The 27886-nt window shown below is 43.2% G+C and overlaps 1 protein-coding gene across 1 annotated transcript in view; it reads right to left on the reverse strand.

Moving 5' to 3' along the window:
- Window positions 1-27886, reverse strand: part of KIF26B (kinesin family member 26B) — a 405428-nt gene that overhangs the window by 120142 nt on the left and 257400 nt on the right. Inside the window, exon 5 of the mRNA XM_056567177.1 lies at window positions 8254-8437. Coding sequence (XP_056423152.1) covers window positions 8254-8437 — 184 coding nt within the window. The remainder of the gene's footprint in view (window positions 1-8253; window positions 8438-27886) is intronic.

A 27886-nucleotide genomic window follows, 5' to 3' on the forward strand; every position in this document is an offset into this window, starting at 1 on the left:
TACCACTGCTCTACCAATGGATAACACATGAACATTTGGCAATGTAAACATTCATGTGTATGGGATGACTAGGAATGATAGCTGTCAGCTAATGTAATATCCGCCTGACAGCTATTGAATCTGGCTACCTTAACGGTAATAAATGGAGTAAGACAAAACAACATGGGGTGCGCCCCTAGTGAAGACTGTTATGGATGTAAAATAGCCTAGAAAAATGTAGGGTCCTTACCCCTAGGCTCAGGGCACAACACCTACAGTAGCGTCTGGAGAGAAAGATGCGGGAAAGCTGCCACAAGGAACTCCCGGGGGTGACGTCAGTAAATCCGGTAGGGAAATGATACGAGCATGTGGAAAGTGGTTCCTTTGAATGAAGGTGCTTCTCCCAGTGGATGTGTAAATAATAGGCAGACACACGAGCAACAGCTGTAACCCAGCTCACTAGCTGCGTCCCTGGAAGACCGTCCGATTATACTCCCTGTTAATGCACCGAAGATAATAAAGAAAGCTTTTATACTGCAAACCTGGTGCGTGATCAACCTATTTCTACCTTTGCTGTATTAATATTTTATTATATTGCAACGCTTTTCAATCCGGAACTGGGATCTTCATCAGGCATCGTGCCAAGCCTGATGAAGATCCCAGTTCAGGATCGAAATGCGTTGCAATATAATGAAATATTAATCACATATCCAGAGGAACCACTTTCCACATGCTCGTACCTTAACACTAATGGCCTTTCCTTAAAGGAGTTATCCACCAATTTTTTTTTAAGACATGTCAAGGCTGTCTGATTATATATGCGGTACCTGGTCACTAGAGTTGCAGACAATATGTCACATTGCCACTCACACAATTACTAGCTTAGACAGGCCACCACTCAGTCCACTGATTTGCTGAGCAGCAATGTAACGTATTGCCTGAGGCGCCAGAAAGTAAAGTGTGTCAGAGACTGGGTGCAGTGATAACAGAGGCTGTGGTGAACAAGAGAGGGGTGAGACTTTTTTTTATCCGACAACCTGGGCATATCATCTTATAATGCTGGTTAACCCTTTTAAAATAGGCTATCAGTGTTTAAAAATGGGGGTCTAACCCCGTCAACCATTGTTTGTCCAGGTACAGTAGCTCATCCTGGTATTGCAGCTTGGTAAGCCCTACTATTTGGTTGGTGTCCCCTACTATTACTGTTCCCTACACACACACCTATACACTTTCATTAAGCAATGCTTCCCATTCATGCACTTGCACCTGAAGACAAAATAATTGGTTGATGACTGTTCACCCACCTTTACTGGCACTACCCTATTATAAAAGATGGCTGGACTGCTGTGACAATAACTGTAGAAATAATTGATAAGGCCCTTTCTGCCTTTTATCTTAACACATTCCTCTTTTCTGATTTGATAATTACGGTAGTTGGATTATCATCTGTATATCTACCCTCAAAACTCATCTGTATATGTACCCTCAGAACTCAAAAGTGCTGCAGAATTTTGGCACTAATAATAATAATGATTATTATTGTTAATATATTATTGGAGGTCAGTCCCACTAACTACATTCTTATCAGAGAGGAATTGGGGAATCTATTGGGTAGCATCTCCACCAATCAAACATTAATGATCTATTCTTAGGATAGGCCACAAATGTATAAGCTCCCCCAAAACCCTTTAAAATGAATAATTATGTATATATCAGAACATATATATGAACATAACACATGCAGTGCTCTTAACCTTCTTGAAAATATTGCTTGGGTATCTGATGTTTCATATATTTAGAAATATTTTTACATTGCTGCATTGCCTTGGATTGCACATAGAAATCTATGTCTATTGTCCACTAAATGACCATCTTTGATTTGACCAGTTTAAATAATGAGATGTATGTTGTAGCAGGAAAAAACCTCACAATATAACCTGTAATCCTATTCCCCATGGCAGCCTCATTCCATCACTCAGCTAGTGTTGAGGCATCTTCTAGTAAAATGTTATGCATGGCTGGGCAGTCCAGGCTATATTATAGCAGAAGGTAATTGGTTAGCATTCTCTGGTGGGAATTGGCAGCACCTGAGCCAGTGTGCCTCAACAAGGTTGACTAGAAATCAATTGACTGCGGCACTGAAAGCCATTCTCAATGGCTTGATGATTTTAAGCCATAAAAACATGCATTGATAATAGAAGAAAAGAAAGGATAAGGTAATAAAACGAAATAGGGGAGTGGAGGAATATGACCTGTGGTTTAATCAATATTTTGCACTGGATCATTAGTCAGAGTGGGAATATCTTACACAATGATGCATTATGTCCAGCTTTAAAAAACCCAGATCGGGCAATTTATCTCAGTTACCCCCTTTTAAAGGAGAGCAATGGTACAGCTAGAAGAAAGAAGAATAACCAATAATACTGAAAACATAGAGTAATTCCAGTCAAGTGTGTCAATGTGGCTAAGCTGCGGTTTGTTTTTTCTTGGTTCTTCAGGTACTGGCAGCACCACCTCACAGGTGCTTCTATTTATAGGGGTACTCTGACCACGGGGACGGAAGATCGTGACATCATGACTCCGCCCCCGTGTGACGTCACGTCTCGCACCCTCATTGCAAGTTTATGGGAGGGGGCGTGACGGCCACCACGCCCCCTCCCATAAACTTGTAATGAGGGTGCGAGATGTGACATCGCACGGGGGCGGAGTCATGATGTCACGATCTTCCATCCCCGTGGTCGGGCGGCATTAGCCTGAGATCCTCCAGCGCTTCCGGAAGCAGTTACAGGTGGGTGCTGCTTGCTATATTCCGGGGGTCCCCAGCGGCGGGACCCTGGCGATCTGACATTGTCACGATTCGGCTTCCAGGTAGTGGATCCTCTATGTCAGCGAGGGATTGGCGTGGACCGTGCTAGTGGACCGGTTCTAAGAGGCTACTGGTTTTCACCAGAGCCCGCCGCAAAGCGGGATGGTCTTGCTGCGGCAGTAGCAACCAGGTCGTATCCACTAGCAACGGCTCTACCTCGCTGACTGCTGAGAAGGCGTGGGACAGAAGGACTAGGCAGAGGCAAGGTCAGACGTAGCAGAAGGTCGGGGGCAGGCGGCAAGGTTCGTAGTCAGGATGGGTAGCAGAAGTTCAGGTACACAGGCTTTGGACACACTAAACGCTTTCACTGGCACAAGGCAACAAGATCCGGCAAGGGAGTGCAAGGGAGGAGACTAGATATAGCCAGGGAACAGGTGGGAACCAATTAAGCTAATTGGGCCAGGCACCAATCATTGGTGCACTGGCCCTTTAAGTCTCAGAGAGCTGGCGCGCGCGCGCCCTAGAGAGCGGAGCCGCGCGCGCCAGCACATGACAGCAGGGGACCGGGACGGGTAAGTGACCTGGGATGCGATTCGCGAGCGGGCGCGTCCCGCTGTGCGAATCGCATCCCCAACGGCCAAGACAGTGCAGCGCTCCCGGTCAGCGGGACTGACCGGGGCGCTGCAGGGAGAAAGGCGCCGTGAGCGCTCCGGGGAGGAGCGGGGACCCGGAGCGCTAGGCGTAACAGTACCCCCCCCCTTAGGTCTCCCCTTCTCTTTGTCCGGTAACTGCCTCCCCTGGGATGAGGACACCTGGAAAGAATGGAGGGTTTCCTCAACGGCAGGCAGTACAGCGGGAGTGGGAATGGGGAGGGAGGGCAGAGGGCGAGGCCTGGCACGGAGCAGTGTGACACCAGGACGGGGACCATGGGGAGGCACAGAGGCTTGCCTGACGGGACTGGGAGGGGGGGAGAGGCACTTCCTGTGGCAGGCAGAGTCCCAGTTCCTGATCTCCCCGGTGGTCCAATCAATGGTGGGGGAATGAAGCCGGAGCCAAGGCAGACCGAGGAGGACCTCAGAGGTACAGTTGGGGAGAATGAAGAACTCAATCCTCTCAAGGTGGGGTCCAACAGACATGAGGAGGGGCTCTGTGCGGTAACGCACGGTGCAGTCCAATCTGGCTCCGTTGACCGCGGAAATGTAGAGTGGCTTGACGAGACGGGTCACCGGGATGCTGAATTTATTAACAAACGACTCCAAAATAAAATTTCCAGAGGCACCGGAGTCCAAGCAGGCCACGGCTGAGAGGGAGGAGTTGGCTGAAGAAGAAATCCGCACGGGTACCGTGAGACGTGGATGAGCAGACTTGGAACCAAGAGACGCCACACCCACGTGAGCTGGGTGCGTGCGTGCGTTTCCCAGGCGTGGAGGACGGATAGGGCAATCCACCAAGAAATGCTCGGTACTGGCACAGTAAAGACAGAGATTTTCTTCCCTACGGCGATTCCTCTCTTCCTGGGTCAGGCGAGACTTATCCACTTGCATGGCCTCCTCGGCGGGAGGCCCAGGCGTAGATTGCAACGGATACTGTGGGAGAGGTGCCCAGAGATCTAAGTCTTTTTCCTGGCGGAGCTCTTGGTGTCGCTCAGAAAAACGCATGTCAATGCGGGTAGCTAGATGGATGAGTTCTTGCAGATTGGCAGGAATCTCTCGTGCGGCCAGCACATCCTTGATGCGACTGGATAGGCCTTTTTTAAAGGTCGCGCAGAGAGCCTCGTTATTCCAGGATAATTCTGAAGCAAGAGTACGGAATTGTACGGCATACTCGCCAACGGAAGAATTACCCTGGACCAGGTTCAACAGGGCAGTCTCGGCAGAAGAAGCTCGGGCTGGCTCCTCGAAGACACTCCGGAGTTCAGTGAAGAAGGCCTGGACTGTGGCTGTGGCAGGATCATTGCGGTCCCAGAGCGGTGTGGCCCAAGACAAGGCCTTTCCTGAGAGAAGGCTTACTACGAACGCCACCTTAGACCGTTCTGAAGGAAACAAGTCCGACATCATCTCCATATGCAGGGAACACTGAGACAAAAATCCACGGCAGAGTCTGGAGTCCCCATCAAATTTGTCCGGCAGGGACAAGCGGAGGCTAGGAGCGGCCACTCGCTGCGGAGGAGGTGCAGGAGCTGGCGGAGGAGATGGTTGCTGCTGTAGCAGAGGCAGAAGTTGCTGTAACGTGGCGGTCAACTGCGACAGCTGCTGTCCTTGTTGGGCAATCTGCTGCGATTGCTGAGCGACCACCGTGGTAAGATCAGCGAGACTTGGCAGCGGCACCTCAGCGGGATCCATGGCCGGATCTACTGTCACGATTCGGCTTCCAGGTAGTGGATCCTCTATGTCAGCGAGGGATTGGCGTGGACCGTGCTAGTGGACCGGTTCTAAGAGGCTACTGGTTTTCACCAGAGCCCGCCGCAAAGCGGGATGGTCTTGCTGCGGCAGTAGCAACCAGGTCGTATCCACTAGCAACGGCTCTACCTCGCTGACTGCTGAGAAGGCGTGGGACAGAAGGACTAGGCAGAGGCAAGGTCAGACGTAGCAGAAGGTCGGGGGCAGGCGGCAAGGTTCGTAGTCAGGATGGGTAGCAGAAGTTCAGGTACACAGGCTTTGGACACACTAAACGCTTTCACTGGCACAAGGCAACAAGATCCGGCAAGGGAGTGCAAGGGAGGAGACTAGATATAGCCAGGGAACAGGTGGGAACCAATTAAGCTAATTGGGCCAGGCACCAATCATTGGTGCACTGGCCCTTTAAGTCTCAGAGAGCTGGCGCGCGCGCGCCCTAGAGAGCGGAGCCGCGCGTGCCAGCACATGACAGCAGGGGACCGGGACGGGTAAGTGACCTGGGATGCGATTCGCGAGCGGGCGCGTCCCGCTGTGCGAATCGCATCCCCAACGGCCAAGACAGTGCAGCGCTCCCGGTCAGCGGGACTGACCGGGGCGCTGCAGGGAGAAAGGCGCCGTGAGCGCTCCGGGGAGGAGCGGGGACCCGGAGCGCTAGGCGTAACAGACATCTTATCCCCTATCTTTTGGATAGGGGATAAGATGTCTAGGGGCAGAGTACCCCTTTAAATTTATGTACAGAAATCTTCATTAACATGGAAAAATTGCAAAAAATTACTTACTCATGCCAAAAAAACTGAGGCAGAGGTTTGATAACTTCCCCCCCATGGTCTTTTTACCATTGTTAATATTTGTGACTACTCAGCTTAGAACCCCTTTAATTATTACAAATGTAAGACCTAGATCTGTAGTCAGATGCAGGGGATGTAACATGGTCTAAACCAGCACATTATAAACTTATACTTATGGTATTCACTATAGGTCACATAAATCAGCCTATATTTATCTAGTGATAACCATCAAGCAATTTCATTTTACTATTTACTTACTCATTTATTTTATAACATTTGAATCTAAAAATGTGTCAGGCAGTCACCGCCAAGAGTCTTGGATAATTATTAATCACCATTTACTTGGATAAATTATATGACTGAGATTTTTTTATACTTACTCATGTGTTAAATCCTTTATCTGTTATCCGTGATAACTATGTGCCAAGGGTAACAATAACTTAAGCGGGCGTTAACGTTTGAGGCCTTACAGCGAGACAACGTAAATAACCAAGCTGAATAGGCAGCTGATTATTATTCCAGGTGTTTGCAAAAAATGTCACATCACGAACCCTGGATCACACTTTATGGGAAATCAAGTGGAACACAATTCACTTGTTGAAACAGACCATATAGATTTATACTTACATAGAAGAAAAATGTAAATCCCTTTTACTAGATCAGCAAGAATCATTCGATAGGATTTGTGAGTCTAAGTACAGGACAATGAATGCTATTTGACATGGCCACCCAATGATATATTAGAACATAGTATTAGCACACAAGCCAAATGAGGGACAGATATATTATGGTCCTTTTAAAGTCAATAGTATAGAACTTGCTCAGCTGTAAAATGCAGGAAGGTTCTGATAGTACAGTCTTACGGGAACAATAACCAGGTAGGACTGCTAGATGAACGTAATATAAAGCCATCACAAAATAATTCCATTTTGTAGCTACCCTTTTAACCCCTTGGGGACGGAGCCCATTATGACCCTAAGGACGGGAGCATTTTTTGCAAATCTGACCACTGTCACTTTAAGCATTAATAACTCTGGGATGCTTTTACATATAAATTTGATTCCGAGATCGTTTTTTCGTGACATATTCTACTTTATGTTAGTGGTAAATTTTCATCGATACTTGCATCATTTCTTGGTGAAAAATTCAAAAGTGTCATGAAAAATTTGAAAATTTTGCATTTTTCTAACTTTGAAGCTCTCTGCTTATAAGGAAAATAGACATTCCAAATAAATTATATATTGATTCACATATACAATATGTCTACTTTCTGTTTCCATCATAAAGTTGACATGTTTTAACTTTTGGAAAACATCAGAGGGCTTCAAAGTTCAGCAGCAATTTTCCAATTTTTCGCAAAATTTTCAAAATCGGAATTTTTCAGGGACCAGGTTTGAAGTGGATTTGAAGGGTCTTCTGGTTAGAAATACCCCATAAATGACTCAATTATAAAAACTGCACCCCTCAAAGTATTCAAAATGACATTCAGTAAGCGTGTTAACCCTTTAGGTGTTTCACAGGAATAGCAGCAAAGTGAAGGAGAAAACTCAAAAAGCTAGAGGAGAAATATCCACAGTGACCATGTATTATTATATAGTTACCAATTGATTTGAATAGTTCCCTGTAATAATAAATTACCTCTGGGCGGCTGCGGCAGCTATAATCTAATTAAAGGTTAAATGCATTTGGAGAAGCCTCTTAAAAGTACTTGAGAACTTCTGGGGCCCTCATTTGTCGATAGATTTGGCAGACTAAAAAAATTCTTGTTCTTTGCCACACACCTTTCAGTGTAATAGGGATGTCCAGCTGATGAAAGATGTAAGTAAAGGGTTGCAAAAAGGATTCAGCGATAGGTTATGCAACTCTGCATCCAAGATAGTGGAGCTGTGTCATAGGCTACGAATAGATCAGTGCTCGTATCAGCCAGCAGTCTGCCCACGTAATACCAACATTAGTGTTCCAGTGAAGTAAAGTACAGAAGCAACAGTTAAAGGGGTACTCCACAGGTAAGCGTCCGGAACGAAATGTTCCGAACGCCGTTTTAGCGCTGCGGGGGGCAGCCACGCCCCTCGTGACGTCACGTTCATGCCCCCTTAATGCAAGTCTATGGGATGGGGGCGTGGCCCCCTCCCATAGACTTGCATTGAGGGGGCATGGCCGTGACATCACAAGGGGCATGGTCGACCCCCTGCAGAGCGACAACAGCATTCGGAACATTTAGTTCCGAACGCTGGCCTGTGGAGTACCCCTTTAAGAAGGTACATAAAACAGAGTTCTTTCTTACCTTTCCTAGTCCAGGAGTGTCCTTCACTTTGTTGACAGCTCTTAGGAGACATGGTGGTGCAGGTGGAGGAGAAGTCTGCAGAATTCCACAAAAGCTGGTTGAGAAAAGTGGGGGCTCTGACACTATGGAAGGCGTTGTCCTCTGCTTCTTCTTTTTGGATGACAGATTTAATTTTTGAGCGGCCCTGTAAAAGTTAACACAAAGTGTCAAACATGATCTGATCAATGAATCCATAATATTTACACTCAACAGTGTATAACCTTCTCTTGTGAACTATGATGGGTTGCTGCTGAGTAGCTCACCCTTCACCTCCAAACAGCTGACCATTCATATAAGATTGCTGTCAACAGCTAACCCTTCCATAAACATATATGATCAATGTATGTCAGACCATGGAGATGTGAGATTGCTGACGGGCCTCACTAAAACCTAATGTCTATTATCACCACTATGAGTCATTGTAGACCAAGTCAAAGTTATTGTTTTTATTTACTCCATAATGCATTGTTGGCACTTCTGATTTTGGTGAAATGTATAAGATGTCAATAAATGTCTAAGCATCAGCCCATGATAGGGACTACAGAGATTCATTTAGCCAAGTGAGCACACGTTACCCTACAGCAGTCAGCATGATTTGTGCTAAAATGTTTCTTGAACTCAAATGTTCACATTTGACATTTACTTGCAAAAGCAGAGACAATGAAAAATCTAAATAGTCATACAGTAGTTTAACTTTAAAACCCATAAACATTTTGTCATTTCTCAACAGCATTAACCTTTCGTATGACATTTAGAACATGAAATCTTTGACTATACCTCTGCAACTTGTAGTAAGTATCTACCATAGTGTGTAATATACATGTTACATCCTATTCATGTACCGAGCCACAATCACAACCAATAGTTCCCAACTAATGCAGCCTGGCAATGGTCTATTTTAAAATCACTCAACTCACAGATTTGAATGCTACATCAATGGATTTTATTTTCTATGATACTGAAAGTTATGGACTACAAACAACAGCAGGTCACAGGAGATGAATAACACTTTACAGCTCCACCCAGGAAATTGGGTGTTGTGACGCACAATCTAATGGGAGAGTGGAGTCCCAATTCTCAAGATAGCGGAGTGGGGGGAGGCAGGAGTGGGCCAAGTGGGCTAGAGGTTGGACTCTTCTCGATCAGCTAGTAATCCCTTACCCAGTGAATAGTGGATAACGTTTGGCCACATCACATCCCAGAAAAATGAAATAAAAAGTGATCAAAAAGTCACATATACACAAATGTGGTAGCGATGAAAGCCACAGAAAAAGCCCTCATACAGCCCCGTATAAAGAAAAATGAAAGAGTTAGAGAGGTCAGAATAGGGTGACTTAAAACATACTAATTTTGTTTAAAAAGTTAGAACTTTTTTTATAGTAGTACAATGGTAGAAAAGCATGGTAACATGGGTATCATTTTAATCATATTGACCCTCAGAATAAATAGAACATGTCATTTTTACCATAAAGTGCACTGTGTAAAAACAAAACCCTCCAAAAGTAGAAAAATTGCATTTTTCTTTTTAAATTCCCCACACAAATCATGTTTTTTGGTTGCGTTGTACATTTTATAGTAAAATAAAAGGTGTCATTACAAAGTACAACTGGTCACGCAAAAAACAAGCCCCATATGGGTCTGTGGATGGAAAAATAAAAAGTTATGTATTTTAAGAGGAAAAAACGAAAACACAAACATTAAGCTGATGAAGTTGGATTTCAGTGTATCACCATTTTAAAATGCTAAAATTGCTTTTAGTCGATAAAAATGTTTTTTTTTTTTTTTTTTTTTTTTTTATTCAGAAGCTTAAAACCTGTTCTAACTTAGGCCTGTTAGGTAAATTCTTAGGTCATTTATCAGTAAATATCAGATACTTCTGTAGAAATTGGTTATTTGCTACATGCTGATCATAAATCACGTGTCCCTCCTCTATCCTCTTTCTAGACCCATCTTGAGGAGTCCATGAAGTCTACATTAGTACAGTACATTGCCACATATATGAAGACAAACTGCTATGCTGTATGACAGAAGAGCCTTACTATATCACAAGCTTATTGATGATGACTATACTTCCTGCAGGTCAGAGAAATATTTATTGAAGAAATTAACTTTGAGGAGTCCAGTGAAATGAATTCATACTGTTATCATTAGTCTAGTGCGCCATCGGAAGTGACTACATATGTTCCTAATCACATCTGAGCCAAGCATTTGCCCATTATAGGCCAAGTTGCTTAGTTACAAACTCAGCAACAGTAAGCAAACAGCTTCCTTTTGTTCATACAAAAAACTGACTGTCAAGAAACAAAGAAGTAAAAGAATCCTGTGCCATACCTGGATTATGCTGCTTTAAACCCAGAACACAGGATCTTACTGGAAAGTCTCTGGCAACATTTGGTACCTTGATAAATGTCTTTCTGCAGAATGCATTGGCACTTACATGCAGGGCTTGCTTCTAAAGTGCCATCATGTATAATTCATGAAGTTATGAAATTACACTGCACTAATGGGAACAAACAATTACAAATACAGAAAGTACGATGAGATAAAATATACTGCACTTGGCAGGAATCGTGTCAATTCCAGGGATCAATTAAGTGTTTTCTGAATGTAAACGCAATATTAATGCAAAATCTAACTCAAATATGGGGAACATATAATCTAAACACAGGTCCTACAGTCAGTCTTAAAAAACATTAAAAAAAAAAATTATATTCCCCAATAGAGGTGTGAATGCTTATTTATGTCAATATTATTGCTGTCATTTTGGGTTTACACTGTATTCGTGCTTACATCTAACGTAAGCATTTTATTCTCTTTAAAAGGTTAAAATGTGTGCATTAAGACAACTTCTAAAAACACATGCTGCTGTATGCCATAGGTTCAGTTGACTTACATAAAAAAAACTACATTGCGACATATAAGATTTTTGCCGTATACAATCAAAGTTGCACCTTCTGTTTCTCTGCTTTTTAGTCTAACTCTCCAATCCAAATGTTATCACTATTGCATTTCCTTAACTCCTCCCCCTATGATGTACAGAGGAGGAAAAAAGTATTTAATCCCAAGATCATTTTGTAAGTTTGCCCACTGACAAAGAAACAGTCAGTTTATAATTTTAATTGTAGTTTATTTGAATAGTAAAAGACAAAAAAACAACAAAACAAATCCAGAATAACACATTTTAAATAAGTTATAAATTGGTTGCATGTTACTCAGTAAACAAGGTATTTAATCTTCTATCCCCTGCCAATAAAAAAAAAAAAAACACATTTATAATAGGTATCACTGTGTTCGTAACGAAATGGGCAAATTCCTTGCCAAAACTGATGATTTTTGTAACCTTGCGTCCAAAAAAGAAAATAATCAAAAATTGGCATCTACCAGAAAAATGGTAACAGTAAAAACTACAGCTCACCCTGCACAAAAAAAAAAAAAAAAACCCCATACAACATCATTAGGCAAAAAAAAAAAAAAAGAATATGACAGCACAAAAACAAAAGTTTTTTGTGTTATTTTATTCTGAAAAAAGAGTAAGACAAAAAAAACTATAAATTGGGTATGTAATTGTACCAACCCACAGAATAGAGAAAATGCCATAAAAAATTAGAGTTCATTTTTTTTCTCTTATCTCTGCAAAAAAATTTTTTTAGAAAAATTATCAAAGTGTCTTATGAACCCTAAAATGTTACCAATAAAAACTACAACTCATCTTGCAAAAACCAAGCACCTCACTAAGCTGAAAAAAAAAAAATTACGGCTGTTAGTATATAGCTACACAATAAGGATTTTTCACAGGGTTGTCCGAGGATTACAGTTTATGGAATATACACAGGATGATAAGTGATTGGCCGGATCTGACTAATGTGGCCCCGAATTATCACATCCTTTGTGAATGGAGAAGCAGTATTTTTACTTTTCATTTTTATGGACTAAATTTAATAAATCTGTTAAACATCTGTGGGGCTCAAAAGCCCACTATACTCCAAGTAAATATTAAGTAGAATGTTTGTTACTACTGTGTCACAGAAAAAATTGATTTTCAGTTGGTTAAAAAATATAAACTTTTTAAATTTCACCTCCACTTTTCTTTAATTCCTGTGAACCACCTAAAGGGTTAACAACAGTCCGAAATCATGTTTTAAATTCACTGAGGGGTGCAGTTTTTAAAATGGGGGTTGCTAGCATACGGGCCTCTTTAATTCATTTTAAAAATAAATTGGTTCCTTAAAAATATTGATTAGGCAAGTTTTCATAAAAATTTTTACATTTGTTACCTAAGCCTAAAACCTACTAAGAAAGTAAAAGGACATTTAATAAATGATGCCAGTATTAAAGGGGTTATCCATCATAAGGTGATTTTAGTAGTACGTACTTGCCAGAACTGGGTATTTCCTGTTGAATTTTGTTCTCTAAACTACACATCCCATAGTTCCATGCTTGTAAGTATGAGGTTACTTTCCTCCCTCCCACACATCAGCCATCAAACCCACTGAAACACACCTGTGATCCCTACACCAGTGTTTCCTGATCAGGGTGCCTTCAGCTGTTGCAAAATGCAACACACAGCGGTCGCTCCACTTATTAAAGCACGATAGATTCCCTTTGATGACGTGACTAGTGATGTCAGGTCTCGATGCACTGCAACCTGGGAAATCCGCAGCATTTTGTATGCTGTTAAAAATAAATATTGGGGCGATAAACACAGAAGAATTGTGAGAAAACCGTCACACACAGGTACAGACACTATATTATATTATGAACTACACTAACTTTACAGCCCCTGTAGCATAGTCAAATAAAAAAAGATCCTGGAATACCCCTTTAAGTAGACATATTGTAAATGTGATTTATTTACTAATTCAAGTGGTATGACTATATTTCTTAAAAGTAGAGAATTGCAAATTGCAAAATAAATGAACACTTTTCCATATTTATGCTAAATTATTTTTTTTTCCACAAAAGTGATTGCTGCAAATATCAACCAAAATCATACAATGTGTCACGACAAAGCAAACTTAGAATCACATTCATAGGCTAAACCATTACAAAATTGCCACATTAATTGAGACGGGTCCGATTTGAAAAACGGACCTTTGTAATTAATTCCAAAATTGGCTGCAACCTTAATGGGTTAAATATTAATCACGAGAGTATGAAAATTATTAGATGCCTATGTTCTTAAAAGCAAGTTGTTAGGTTCTTTTCACACTGTACTTTAAAGGGAATCTGTCAGCTTCATCACTTGCACTAATCTGCTTATACAGGAGTAGGTGGTGCTAAATCTAATGCAATTTGCCAATGAAAATAGATAAATCTGAACATGCAAATAAAGATCTTGATGCACTTGGGGCGTTCCCACTGGATGCACCATATTGCCCACTCAGCTGGTCACTGTATTTCAGCCCTGTTCATAAATATTCATCTTCTACTCTACAGCAAGGGTTGATTACACACTGTGTGCACGTCATTATGTATAGCCTACGACCACGAGTGTGCATGCACTGCTCTGTGCTTATTTATGAAGGGGGCTCTACTACAGGGACCAGCCGGGTGGGCTAAATATTGCACCAAGGGGCTGGGAACATCTCCAAGATGTTATGCACCACTAAATGGTATCTGCTAAAACATCTAAAAAAATGTACATCTGAGGTTTCCATCCTAGTAAAACCCTGGAAGTAAACTACTGTATAATACACAGTGTAAAGAAAGCCTTACCTAGACAGGCCCCTTAAACATTAAGTACCAGTAAAATGCCCAAATATAACAAAACGAGTGTGTGCAATTATACCTATCAAAGAGCCCTTGAGCCTTATGTGGTGATGTGTTGGACCTCTTTCAGTGTGTCTTCTCAGTCAGTCAGAAACACAGATTTATATATACTATCTGGATAAAACATGTGGTGAATGTGCCCACTGTATTGAAGATCTAATAGTACAGACACATTGCTGTTGCACTGTCAAAACCATAAATCTCCAAAGATCATGAATCTTCTATCTCCTACCATTCTTCACCTTCACTTCTTGACAGCAGATTGTCATTTATATGCCATCACTCACCACAACAATAAAATTGTTTACAACATAACAGGGCATCTGCTTGCATACACTTTAATAACTAAGGCAGCGATCCCATCAAATTTTATGATCCAGTTGTATTCTTGATCTGTATATGGGAGCGTTTATAATGCTCGCCTCGATCGATCATTGTATGACATACTTAAAAATGACTTTTTTCCCACATATCTATAATAACTATAACTATGGAATTCAAGTGATGACTCAATCTAAAAAGGCCTTTATGGGGAATATTAGGAGAGTTTTCCTGCTCTTATCCAAGAAAATTTTCTTTGATTAAAAGTTAATTATGGGAGGTCTATTTGAATTTAGACAAAATTTAAGTATGTTGGTAAACAGATAGATACACTGCTCAAAAAACTAAAAGGGAACACTAAGATAACACATCCCAGATCTGAAAGAATGAACTAATCGTATGAAATACTTTCGTCTTTACATAGTTGAATGAGCTGACAACAAAATAACACAAAAATTATCAATGCAAATCAAATTTATCAACCCATGGAGGTCTGGATATGGAGTCTCACTCAAAATCAAAGTGGAAAACCACATTACGGGCTGATCCAACTTTGATGTAATGTCCATAAAACAAGTCAAAATGAGGCTCAGTAGTGTGTGTGGCCTCCACATGCCCGTATGACCTCCCTACAACGGCTGGGCATGCTCCTGATGAGGTGGAGGATGGTCTCCTGACAGATGTCCTCCTAGACCTGGACTAAAGCATCCGCCAACTCCTGGACAGTCTGTGGTACAACGTGGCTTTGGTGGATGGAGCGAGACATGATGTCCCAAATGTGCTCAATCAGATTCAGGTCTGGGGAAGAGGCGGGTCAGTCAATAGCATCAATGCTTTCCTCTTGCAGGAACTGCTGACCCACTCCAGCCACATGCGGTCTAACATTGTCTTGCATTAGGAGGAACCCAACGCCAACCGCACCAGCATATGGTCTCACAAGGGGTCTGAGGATCTCATCTCGGTATCTAATGGCAGTCAGGCTACCTCTGGCAAGCACATGGAGGGCTGTACGGCCCCCCAAAGAAATGCCACCCCACACCATTTCTGACCCCCGGCCAAACCGGTCATGCTGGAGGATGTTGCAGGCAGCAGAACGTTCTCCATGACATCTCCAGACTCTGTCACGTCTGTCACATGTGCTCAGTGTGAATCTGCTTTCATCTGTGAAGAGCACAAGGCACCAGTGGCGAATTTGCCAATCTTGGTGTTCTCTGGCAAATGCCAAATGTCCTGCACAGTGTTGGGCTGTAAGCACAACCCCCACCTGTGGACGTCAGGGCCTCATACCACCCTCATGGAGTCTGTTTCTGACCGTCTAAGTGGACACATGCACATTTGTGGCCTGCTGGAGGTCCTTTTGTAGGGCTCTGGCAGTGTTCCTCCTCCTCCTCCTTGCACAAAGCCGGAGGTAGCCGGAGGTCCTGCTGTTGGGTTGTTGCCCTCCTACGGCCTCCTCCACGTCTCCTGATGTACTGGCCTGTCTCCTGGTAGTGCCTCCATGCTCTGGACACTACACTGACAGACATAGCAAACCTTCTTGCCACAGCTCGCATTGATGTGCCATCCTGGATGAGCTGCACTACCTGAGCCACTTGTGTGGGTTGTAGACTCCGTCTCATGCTACCACTTGAGTGAAAGCACCGCCAGCATTTAAAAGTGATCAAAACATCAGCCAGGAAGCATAGGAACTGAGAAGTGGTCTGTGGTCACCACATGCAGAACCACTCCTTTATTGGTGGTGTCTTGCTAATTGCCTATAATTTCCACCTGTTGTATGTTCCATTTGCACAACAGCATGTGAAATTGTCAATCAGTGTTACTTCCTGAGTGGACAGTGTGATTGCACAGAAGTGTGATTGGCTTGGAGTTACATTGTGTTGTTTATTTTTTTGAGCAGATAGATAGAGCAAAGGAACGGAGCAGCACTTCTGGAGGTAAAGAAGTACAGGTGCAAGCAGTCATAACAGCAGGGTCACAGGCTCTAGACAAAAACAAAAGCTGCAGAACTCCAAAATTGGTGATAAAGATGAAAAAGTGAGTTTATTCCATCCGAACAAGTGAGATGTTTCGGTCGCCCAATGCAACCATTTTTAAGCATGCTTGAAAATGGCCGCATTGGGTGACCGGAAGGTTGCACTTGTTTGGATGGAATAAACTCACTTTTTCATCTTCACCATTAATTTTGGAGTACTTCAGCTTTTGTTTTTGTCTAGAGCAGTGCTTCTCAATAATTTTCTGTCATGCCCCCCCTAGGAAGAAGAAAAAATTTTGCGCCCCCCGCTCGACTGTAAATAGTATCATTTGTCTATAAAATTGTTATAAGTACACCTCTGCATAACACTGTATCCTTATTAACGTATATGAGAATAAAAAAAGAAAGAAATGTGGATCAATTTACAACAATGAATAGCTTTATTAGCTTAACCTGGGGGTGGTCTATTGTATGGGGGGGGGGGGGTCGTATCTACTTGCGGCTCCTGTAATGGATATTGACCCTTATTATTGGAATCCTCCTGCGGTGTGCTTTGTACCCCTTCCACTCCTGCATTCCTGCTATTATGCCCTTTTTTATCTAGGTTACCTTCAGGGCTTAGTAACTTTACCTGCAGAGCGTCTTTTTGCACCTTCCTCCTCCTCCTTTTGATCCAGGGTACTGTCTTCTAGTTCGTATACTTTTTCCTCCTCCATCCCCTGGTTACTATTTCTTTTCCCCTTTTCAGTTTTATTATCAGATTTTGTGTTTGTCCTACCTCCTCTCCTTGACCCCTGCTCTTTGTTCTTTCTGTGCTTCAGCTCTTGTTTTCCCACCTGGTGATGCTGCGGATGTATCTTTGCGACTCTGCCTTGATGACATGCCGGCGTCCTGCTCTTTCTCCTCTGTGAGTGGGACTAGGAACCGGCGTATTGATTCCTGTATGTCTCCACGGGTCTCTGCATGTATCACATGCGTTGGCGGTCACGTGGTCCTCCGCGTCGGGCTGCTACTGGGGCTGCGCTGGGACAATCTCCAGTGATCGCGCCGCGCTGCTCCCTCTCTCCAGCCGTAGAGTTGCTAGGCAACCGACGCCGTGTGGGATGCCGCTTGCGAGTGAGTATTTGCTGAGGTCAAATGAGCCCCCCTTTACGGAGCCTCGCGCCCCCCCCCCCCCTGGGGGCGTGCCCCCCTATTTGAGAAGCACTGGTCTAGATAGATAGATAAATAGATAGACAATTGACTAGTGAGATCATTTTTAAGAGAATTTTATAAGATAGACATATAACAATTATCACACTGTAATAACTGGAGTCAGACTGAGATGTTGTTGCTTTCATTTGGGCATAAGTACAAGCCTTGTTATTTAGCAGCACACTGAACCGGTGAAGAGATCTCAGGCAGCATCACATTTAAAATATGATTCATAATACAAAGTCAAGATACATCTTCTACAAAATTGTTCTATCCACCGGGGAATTGAGCTCTATGGGAAACATCGAAAATCCCGCAATCTATGAGCACAAGCTTCTGCTTTCAGTCACAATGACCAATGCCTTAAGGTGCTGGTGTCACATAAATTTTATCTGAAGTAAACGAGTATAGCCTACATGACTGTGAGACGCCGGCTACAGACAAAGCACAGATAAAAAGACTATAAAGCTGTGGTTAGAAGTAAATGCATTTTTGGGTTTTTATTATTAAATATATTTCTCAGAAAATGAACAATAAAGTGTCAAGACAATTCTAAAATTATACTTACATGGCTTCTAGTCCATCTTTGCTGACATCTTAGGTTATTGCTTGTCTTCATTTTCTGAAACTATATGTATGGCAGTTTCTTTAAAGTATACCAGTTTTGTTCCTTGTATACAGAAAATTCCACGGAGAACAACGGACTTCTCAAGATATGCAAGGATGATGTATTTCTTAAACCCATGATGTTACTTCCACATGGAATGTCCTCATAAATCTATTATCTGCAGGTCAGAGATGGTTACAGAACTGAACACCATACGCTATCAAATTGAATTAATGTGAGCAGCCAGGGAAGTTCTAGTGTATAAAACCATCAGCGCTCAATTCCTTCGGAGATTATGAGACAAAGTCTGAGTGCAAAGAACAGACACCAGCAATTAATATATCCATTTATTTCACTATTGTCTTTGTCTTTCTTAGATTTATCTTTTCTATCTATCTATCTATCCATCTCTATTGTTTACTGTTTATCAGTCTGTCTTAGATTTATCTTGTAAACTTTTGTTTATCTATTCTGTATGTCTATTATGGAATTAACCCCTTAACGACCACGGACGTAAATGTACGTCCTGGTTTGGCAGGACTTCCCGCACCAGGACGTACATTTACGTCCTGTGTATGACCGCGAGCATCAGAAGGGTGCTCGCGTCATACACGGCAGGTTCTGGCTGCTATCAGCAGCTGGGGACCCGCCCGTAATGGCTGACATCCGCGCGATCGCGCGGATGTCCACCATTAACCCCTTCAATGCCGTGATCAATACAGATCACGGCATCTGCAGCATTGCGGCACTTTAATTGGATGATCAGATCGCCCGCAGCACTGCCGCAGCGATCCGATCATCCAGCATGACAGCCGGAGGTCCCCTTACCTTGCTCCGGCCGTCTCCCGGGGTCTTCTGCTCTGGTCTGCGATCGAGCAGACCAGAGCAGAAGATCACCGATAATACTGAGCAGTGCTGTGTCCTATACATAGAACTGCACAGTATTAGCAATCAAACGATTGCTATAGATAGTCCCCTATGGGGACATAAAAAGTGTAAAAAAAAAAGTTGAAAAATGTCAAAGTAAAAAGTAAAAAAAAAGTGAAAAATCCCCTCCCCCAATAAAAATGAAAATTGTCCGTTTTTCCCATTTTACCCCCAAAAAGCGTAACATTTTTTTTTTATAAACATATTTGGCATCACCGCGTGCGTAGATGCCCGAACTATCAAAATATAATGTTAATGATCCCGTACGGTGAATGGTGTAAACATTAAAAATTTAAAAAGCCCAAAAATACAGCTTTTTTGTCACATTTTATTTAAAAAAAAAATAATAAAAAATTATCTAAAAGTTTTATATATGCAAATGTGGTATCTAAAAAAAGTACAGATGATGGCGCAAATAATGAGCCCTCATACCGCCCTATATACGGAGAATTGAAAAAGTTATTGGTGTTCAAATTAGGGCGATTTTAGATTACTGATTTTGTACAAAAAGTTTAGATTTTTTTTAAGCGGTACAAAAACATAAAAGTTTCTAGCCATGAATATCATTTTAATCGTATTGACCCACAGAATAAAGAACACATGTCATTTTTACCGTGAAGTGTACAGTGTGAAAACAAAGCCCTCCAAAATGTGCAAAATTTTGTTTTTTCTTAAAATTTTCTCCCTAAAAAAATTTTTTTTTGGGTTCGCCGTACATTTTATGGTAAAATGAGAGGTTTCATTACAAAGTACAATTGGTCACGCAAAAAACAAGCCCTTATATGGGTCTGTAGATGGAAATATAAAAGAGTCATGGATTTTAGAAGGCCAGAAGGAAAAAACGAAAACGCAAAAATAAAATTGGCCTGGTCCTTAAGGTGAAAATGGGCTTGGTCATTAAGGGGTTAAAGAAGGTTCACCCTTTTTGACTAAATGGTTTCACATATCAGGACATAATAAAAAATTAAAAAACAATAGGGGAAGATTTGTCAAAAACCGTGTAGGGGAAGAGTGGTGCCGTTGCACAAAGCAACCAATCAGATAACTTCTTTCATTTTTCACAGACCTTTTAAAAAAATGAAAGTAGTAATCTGATTGCTTGTAATGGGAAACTGTACCACTTGATAAATTGCCCTCCATAGTCCTTAAAAGGTCTTAAAATATGGTAAATACAACCTCAGATGAAAAACTGTATACAACAAATCCCACCATGTCATCTTTTATTTAATAAAAAGGAATACATCATGGAAAGCCTTGAGTAAACAACTACACCCCATGAATCAATAAATAACTTACTGAACCACATTTAGCAGCAATAATTTGAAGTAATTTCCTCTGTAGCATACAGCCCCTAAAAAGTACCTGAAGGGTAAGATTTTTTAAATAGAAGTCATTTACAAATCTGTTTAACTTTCTGGCACCAGTTGATTAAAAAAAATGTTTTCCACCGGAGGACCCCTTTAAGATCCCACTACAGCATTTCAATTGTCTTGAGGTCTGGACTCGGACTGGACCATTGCAACACCATGATTCTTCTCTTTTTCAGATGGTCTGTTGTTGGTTTCCTGGTGTGCATGGGATTAATATCCTGTAGCATAACTCAGTTTCAGCCAAGCTTTAGCTGTTGGATAAATCACTTCATGTTTATGGTCAACTCTATGACTGTAGGGTTCCCAGGTCATGCGGCTGTAAAACAAGCCCACATCATCACCCCTCCACCACCATGCCTGACAGTTGGAATAAGGTGTACAAGCTGATATGCTGTGTTTGTTTTTTGCCAAATACGTCACTGTGCATTATGCCCCACATCTCCAATCTAGTCTAATCTGTCCAAAGGGAATTGCTCCAGAAGTGTTGTAGTTTGTTTAAATACAACTGTCACGATTCGGCTTACAGGTTGTGGACAAATTTGATGGGGACTCTAGACTCTGCCGTGGATTTCTGTCTCAATGTTCCCTGCATATGGAGATGTTGTCGGACTTGTTTCCTACAGAACGGTCTAAAGTGGCGTTCGTAGTGAGCCTTCTTTCAGGAAAGGCCTTGTCTTGGGCCACACCGCTCTGGGACCGCAATGATCCTGCCACAGCCACAGTCCAGTCCTTCTTCGCTGAAGTCCGTAGTGTCTTCGAGGAACCAGCCCGAGCTTCTTCTGCCGAGACTACCCTGCTGAACCTGGTCCAGGGTAATTCTTCAGTGGGCGAGTACGCCATCCAATTTCGTACTCTTGCTTCCGAATTATCATGGAATAACGAGGCTCTCTGCGCGACCTTTAAAAAAGGCCTATCCAGTAGCATCAAGGATGTGCTGGCCGCACGAGAGATTCCTGCCAACCTGCAAGAACTTATCCATTTGGCCACCCGCATTGACATGCGTTTTTCTGAGAGACATCAGGAGCTCCGCCAGGAAAAAGACTTAGATCTCTGGGCACCTCTCCCACAGCATCCTTTGCAGTCTACGCCTGGGCCTCCCGCCGAGGAGGCCATGCAAGTGGATCGGTCTCGTCTGACCCAGGAAGAGAGGAATCGCCGTAGGGAAGAAAATCTTTGTCTGTACTGTGCCAGTACCGAGCATTTCTTGGTGGATTGCCCTATGCGTCCTCCACGTCTGGGAAACGCACGCACCCAGCTCACGTGGGTGTGGCGTCTCTTGGTTCAAAGTCTGCTTCTCCACGTCTCACGGTGCCCGTGCGGATTTCTCCTTCAGCCAACTCCTCCCTCTCAGCCGTGGCCTGCTTGGACTCTGGTGCCTCTGGGAATTTCATTTTGGAGTCTTTGGTGAATAAATTCTGCATCCCGGTGACCAGTCTCGTCAAGCCGCTCTACATTTCCGCGGTCAACGGAGTCAGATTGGATTGCACCGTGCGTTACCGCACAGAACCCCTCTTGATGTGTATTGGACCCCATCACGAAGTGATTGAGTTCTTCGTCCTTCCCAACTGTACCTCTGAGGTCCTCCTCGGTCTGCCATGGCTCCGGCTTCATTCTCCCACCCTTGACTGGACCACCGGGGAGATCAAGAACTGGGACTCTGCTTGCCATAGGAAGTGCCTCTCCCCCCCTTCCAGTCCCGTCAGGCAAGCCTCAGTGCCTCCTCATGGCCCCCGTCCTGGTGACACACTGCCCCGTGCCAGGCTTCGCCCTCTGCCCTCCCTCCCCATTCCCACTCCTGCTGTACTGCCTGCCTTTGAGGAAACCCTCCATTCACTCCCGGTGTCCTCGTCCCAGGTAAAGCAGTTGTCGGACAAAAAAAGGGGGAGACCTAAGGGGGGGGGGGTACTGTTACGCCGAGCGCTCCGGGTCCTTGCTCCTCCCCGGAGCGCTCACGGCGTCTCTCTCCCTGCAGCGCCCCGGTCGGTCCCGCTGACCGGGAGCGCTGCACTGACATGGCCGTCGGGGATGCGATTCGCACAGCGGGACGCACCCGCTCGCGAATCGCATCCCAAGTCACTTACCCGTCCCGGTCCCCTGCTGTCATGTGCTGGCGCGCGCGGCTCCGCTCTCTAGGGCGCGCGCGCGCCGGCTCTCTGAGACTTAAAGGGCCAGTGCACCAATGATTGGTGCCTGGCCCAATTAGCTTAATTGGCTTCCACCTGCTCCCTGGCTATATCTGCTCACTGCCCTTGCATTCCCTTGCCGGATCTTGTTGCCTTGTGCCAGTGAAAGCGTTTAGTGTTGTCCAAAGCCTGTGTTACCTGAACTCCTGCTATCCATCTTGACTACGAACCTTGCCGCCTGCCCCGACCTTCTGCTACGTCTGACCTTGCCTCTGCCTAGTCCTTCTGTCCCACGCCTTCTCAGCAGTCAGCGAGGTTGAGCCGTTGCTAGTGGATACGACCTGGTTGCTACTGCCGCAGCAAGACCATCCCGCTTTGCGGCGGGCTCTGGTGAACACCAGTAGCCTCTTAGAACCGGTCCACCAGCACGGTCCACGCCAATCCCTCGCTGACACAGAGGATCCACAACCTGTAAGCCGAATCGTGACAACAACTTTGCAAACTTAAGCCTTGATACCATGTTCGTTTTAGAAAAAAGAGGCTTTCTCCTGGCAGCACTTCCAAATAGGCCATATTTGTTCAGTCTTTTTCTAATTGCACTGTCAATAACTTGATTATTCAACATGCCAACTGAGGCCTGTAGAGTCTGAGATGCAGCTCTTGGGTGTAGTGCACAGTCTGACCTTCTGAATTTGGTGGGACGTCCACTCCTGGGAAGATTGTCAACTCTCTTTGATATTTTCCATCTGTGATTAATCTTTCTCATTACAGAATGATGTACTTTAAATTGTTTGAAAATTGATGTATAACTATTTTCATATTGATAAGCAGCAACTATTACTTATCTAAGAACACTGCTGATGTGTTTCCTTCCTGGCATTGTGTTAACATAGGTCAAAATACTTCAGACCAGCAAACTGCCCAAACGTCTGCTTTTATAGATGTACTGATGATGAATGAATCAAATGTACTGATTTAGCAGCAACTGGTTGTTACATATCTTCTTAATTGCTATGGAAGCAGAATAATTGAACTTGTCATGTGTTGTTGTCCCTTTGAGATTGCAGTTACCTTATTCTAAGACCTTGGTTTGGACCAATTTTTTTTATAATGTCTACCATACAACTCAAATGGGTGTACTTTCTTTTACTTATGTCGATCTATCATCTATCCACCCATCTATCTATTCTCCATCTTGCATTACTTTTATTCCTACTATTAACTTCTTCAAACCACATATAATTCTAAGCAATGCTCCACTGAATTGAGGAGGCTCTGAAGGAAGACATTTCAAAGGAGTGGGAGCAGACAAGTACAAGTGAAAATGATGCATCTAGGTACACAGATGTAATAAATCTTCCATAAATGTGGCCGAGCAGATTATTTTGAAGAATGTCTGCAGTTTCTATTTGCATCAAGATCAAATATATAAACTGTCACATCATTTGACGTATATAAGAGGAAAACAACAAAGCTTTATATTGCCAGCCTCTAATGCAGAAGGACTGAGTCATTTTCTGGCATTACCCGTAACTCATACAGAAAATCTACAGTATGATGATAAGATGATTCATGTAGGTTCGGGAAAGTGACTTTTGTCTACTGATGGAGACCCTTTTTATCTACATGTACTATACCAATCAAAAAGAAATAATTTAATTTCACTATTAAAGGACAGGATTTACAGGTTTAAAGGGGTACTCCGCTGCCCTGTGTCGGAAGCTCTGCTCCCCAGCGTCCGGAAGTTTATTGTTCCGAACGCTGTGTGCGGGCTTCCGTGTTCAGGACTGCCCCTCGTGGCGTCACGCCCGCCCCCTTCATGACGTCACGCCCGCCCCCTCAACGAAAGTCTATGGGAAGAGGGCATGACGGCCATCGCGCCACAAATGTCACAAAGGGGGCGGGCGTGACGTCACGAGGGGCAGCCCTGAACACGGAAGCCCGCACACAGCGTTCGGAACAATAAACTTCCGGATGCTGGGGAGCGGAGCTTCCGACACAGGGCAGCGGAGTACCCCATTAAGTAATCCATAGACAATATTGTACAGATGTAATGAATGCCACTTGATTATTAGTGTGGCACGCATTTCTGTTACTGTATGGTCACTGAAAAATGCCAGTAGCCACGGACTGACCTCTGCAGCTTGAATACAGAGACTGAAGTAGGCATGCGTATCAGTAGCTTTGACCAGAAACAGAATAACAAGAATAACAAGAATTCAATGTCATATATGTTCATTTTTTTGTACAAGGAAGCACAGAAGACAGTAACAAGGCTTAGATATTTCAAAATGTAGGCTACATGCTGCTTCCTTTGATATCATGTACTGTGCCCTGCAAAGCCTTAATCCTTGGTACTGTACAATAAATTGCTAGGTTGCAGCATGGGGCTTCTGTCCAAACTGTAAGCATACTATAACTACTGAAATATACAACTTCTCAGCTTTATTACGGTATACTGTACAGTAGAGCTACCAGGATGTGTGGTAATTGACAGCTGCTACAAATGTACACATGCATGCATACTGTAGCTCATCTGAACATGCATGTGTCTTTAATGGGTAGTGGGGGGTAGGTCACTGCCAGACACCTCTGGTAGGAACTCATCTCCCCAAAGAACAAAATGACCGGCATGTTAAACCCAAATGCCCGATCCTTTACAACTCGGACATCATGTGCCAGGGTAAGTCAGGCTTGTACACACAATTGATGGATTAGATTGTCAATTGGTCTCATCAAAACTTTTCAGCTGTTGAGACCCCCACTAATCCTGAGGATATGGACATAAATGTCCCTGGAATGAATGGAGCATACCACGCCTGTGCGGCAGTGTTCAGGGAATGAATGAATGGAGTGCTGGCTGCACTCCATTCATGAAGAGGACAACTATGTTCCTGTGGTCTGACCCCCACCAATCAGCTTGTCATCTCCTATACTATAGATAGGGGATAACAATTTGAGATGGGAATACCTCTTTAACTAAGGTCAGCCTTAGTAAAGCATGTGTCAACACATGGGAATGTATCAGCAGGAAGCTATCATAAAATTACAGAATGAGTAAAGTGTCAGAAGCAATATAACATGGAAGCAGCTGCTGTATTTCATACCTGTGTAGTATGTCAGACTAGGATCACAAGTATCTACAGAGCACACTGCGTGAATGTAACAAATAAATGTACAAATGATAAACCAAGACTAAGAAGATGCTTGTACTAACATAGTTCAAATGAAGTAAGGATTAAGCAGACAAGAAAAAAAATCCCTTTTACTGGATTGCACTTGAAGTACATAGAAAAGTTGAATGTATACAATGATGTGTCTCCATCGCTGGCTGAATGGTGCTTTTGATTGTGTAAAGAAGTTAATCCTACTTTGGTACCCTACGAAAAGTTAAAGACCATGAAGATTTTGAGGGGCTTCTTAACAAGAACAATTTTAGGATTGGCGACTATTTATAGAATTTCTTCAGCGAATGCCACTACTTTCAGTTCCAAGTCACCCATCTTAATGCTATTAAAAGCAGCAGTCTGCATTATGCATCGTATGAGAGGATTAAGATGTAACAAAGAAGCAAGGAGGACATTTTAGTCTAGTTCTTGTGGTGTGAGCAGACTGTCTAGTGTGCTATGTGATGGAGCCTGATAATGCTATACTGTGTGGAAGCACTACAGTAACAAGAAGAAAAGGGCACAGACTGAGGCTTCATCACACATACAGTCATGGCCATTAATGTTGGCATCCCTGACATTTTTCAAGAAAATGAAGCATTTCTCACAGAAAAGGATTGCAGTAACACATGTTTTGCTATACACATGTTTATTCCCGTTGTGTGTATTGGAACTAAACCAAAAAGGGGAGAAAAAAAAGCAAATTGGACATAATGTCACACCAAACTCCAAAAATGGGCTGGACAAAATAATTGGCACCTTTAACTTAATATTTGGTTGCACACCCTTTGGAAAAAATAACTGAAATCAGACGCTTCCTATAACCATTAATAAGCTTCTTGCACCTCTCAGCCGGAATGTTGGACCATTCTTCCTTTACAAACTCCTCCAGGTCTCTCTTATTGGAAGGGCAATTTTAAAATTTCTGCACAGGTGTTTAATGGCATTTAGATCTGGACTCATTGCTGGCCACTTCAGAACTCTCCAGCGCTTTGTTGCCATCCATTTCTGGGTGATTTTGACATATGTTTGGGGTCATTGTCCTGCTGGAAGACCAAAGATCTCGGACACAAACCCAGCTTTGTGACACTGGGCTGTACAGTGCGACCCAAAATCCGTTAATAATCCTCCGATTTCATGATGCCTTGCACACATTCAAGGCACCCAGTGCCAGAGGCAGCAAAACAGCCCCAAAACATCATTGAACCTCCAACATATTTCACTATAGGTACTGTGTTCTTTTCTTTGTAGGCCTCATTCCATTTTCGGTAAACAGTAGAATGATGTGCTTTACCAAAAAGCTCTATCTTGGTCTCATCTGTCCACAAGATCTTTTCCCAGAAGGATTTTGGCTTACTCAAGTTCACTTTGGCAAAATGTAGTCTTGCATTTTTATGTCTCTGTGTCAGCAGTGGGGTCCTCCTGGGTCTCCTCCCATAGCATTTTATTTCATGTATATGTCGATGGATGCTCCCTGAGCCTGCAGGACAGCTTGAATATCTTTGGAACTTGTTTGGGGCTGCTTATCCACCATCCGGACTATCCTGCGTTGACACCTTTCATAAATTTTTCTCTTCCGTCCACGCCCAGGGAGATTAGCTACAGTGCCATGGGTTGCAAACTTCTTGATAATGTTGTGCACTGTGGACAAAGGCAAATCTAGATCTCTGGAGATGGACTTGTAACCTTGAGATTGTTAATATTTTTCCACAATTTTGGTTCTCAAGTCCTCAGACAGTTCTCTTCTCCTCTTTCTGTTGTCCATGCTTAGTGTGGCAGACACAGACACACAATGCAAAGACTACTTGAACTTTTCTCCTTTTTATCTGCTTTCAGGTGTGATTTTTATATTGCCCACACCTGTTACTGGCCCCAGGTGAGTTTAAAGGAGCATCACATACTTGAAACAATCGTATTTTCCACAATTTTGAAAGGGTGCCAACCTTTTTTGGTTTAGTTCCAATACACACAAAGGGAATAAACATGTGTATAGCAAAACATGTGTCACTGCAATCCTTTTCTGTGAGAAATACTTAATTTTCTAGAAAAATTTCTGGGGTGCCAACATTTACGGCCATAACTGTAATACTCTATATTGTGTGTTGGAAGAGGGAACTTCAATGCCAATGATCTATCACTTGCTG

The sequence above is a fragment of the Hyla sarda genome, chromosome 3 (assembly GCF_029499605.1).
Source record: "Hyla sarda isolate aHylSar1 chromosome 3, aHylSar1.hap1, whole genome shotgun sequence".
NCBI classification, from domain to species: Eukaryota; Metazoa; Chordata; class Amphibia; order Anura; family Hylidae; genus Hyla; species Hyla sarda.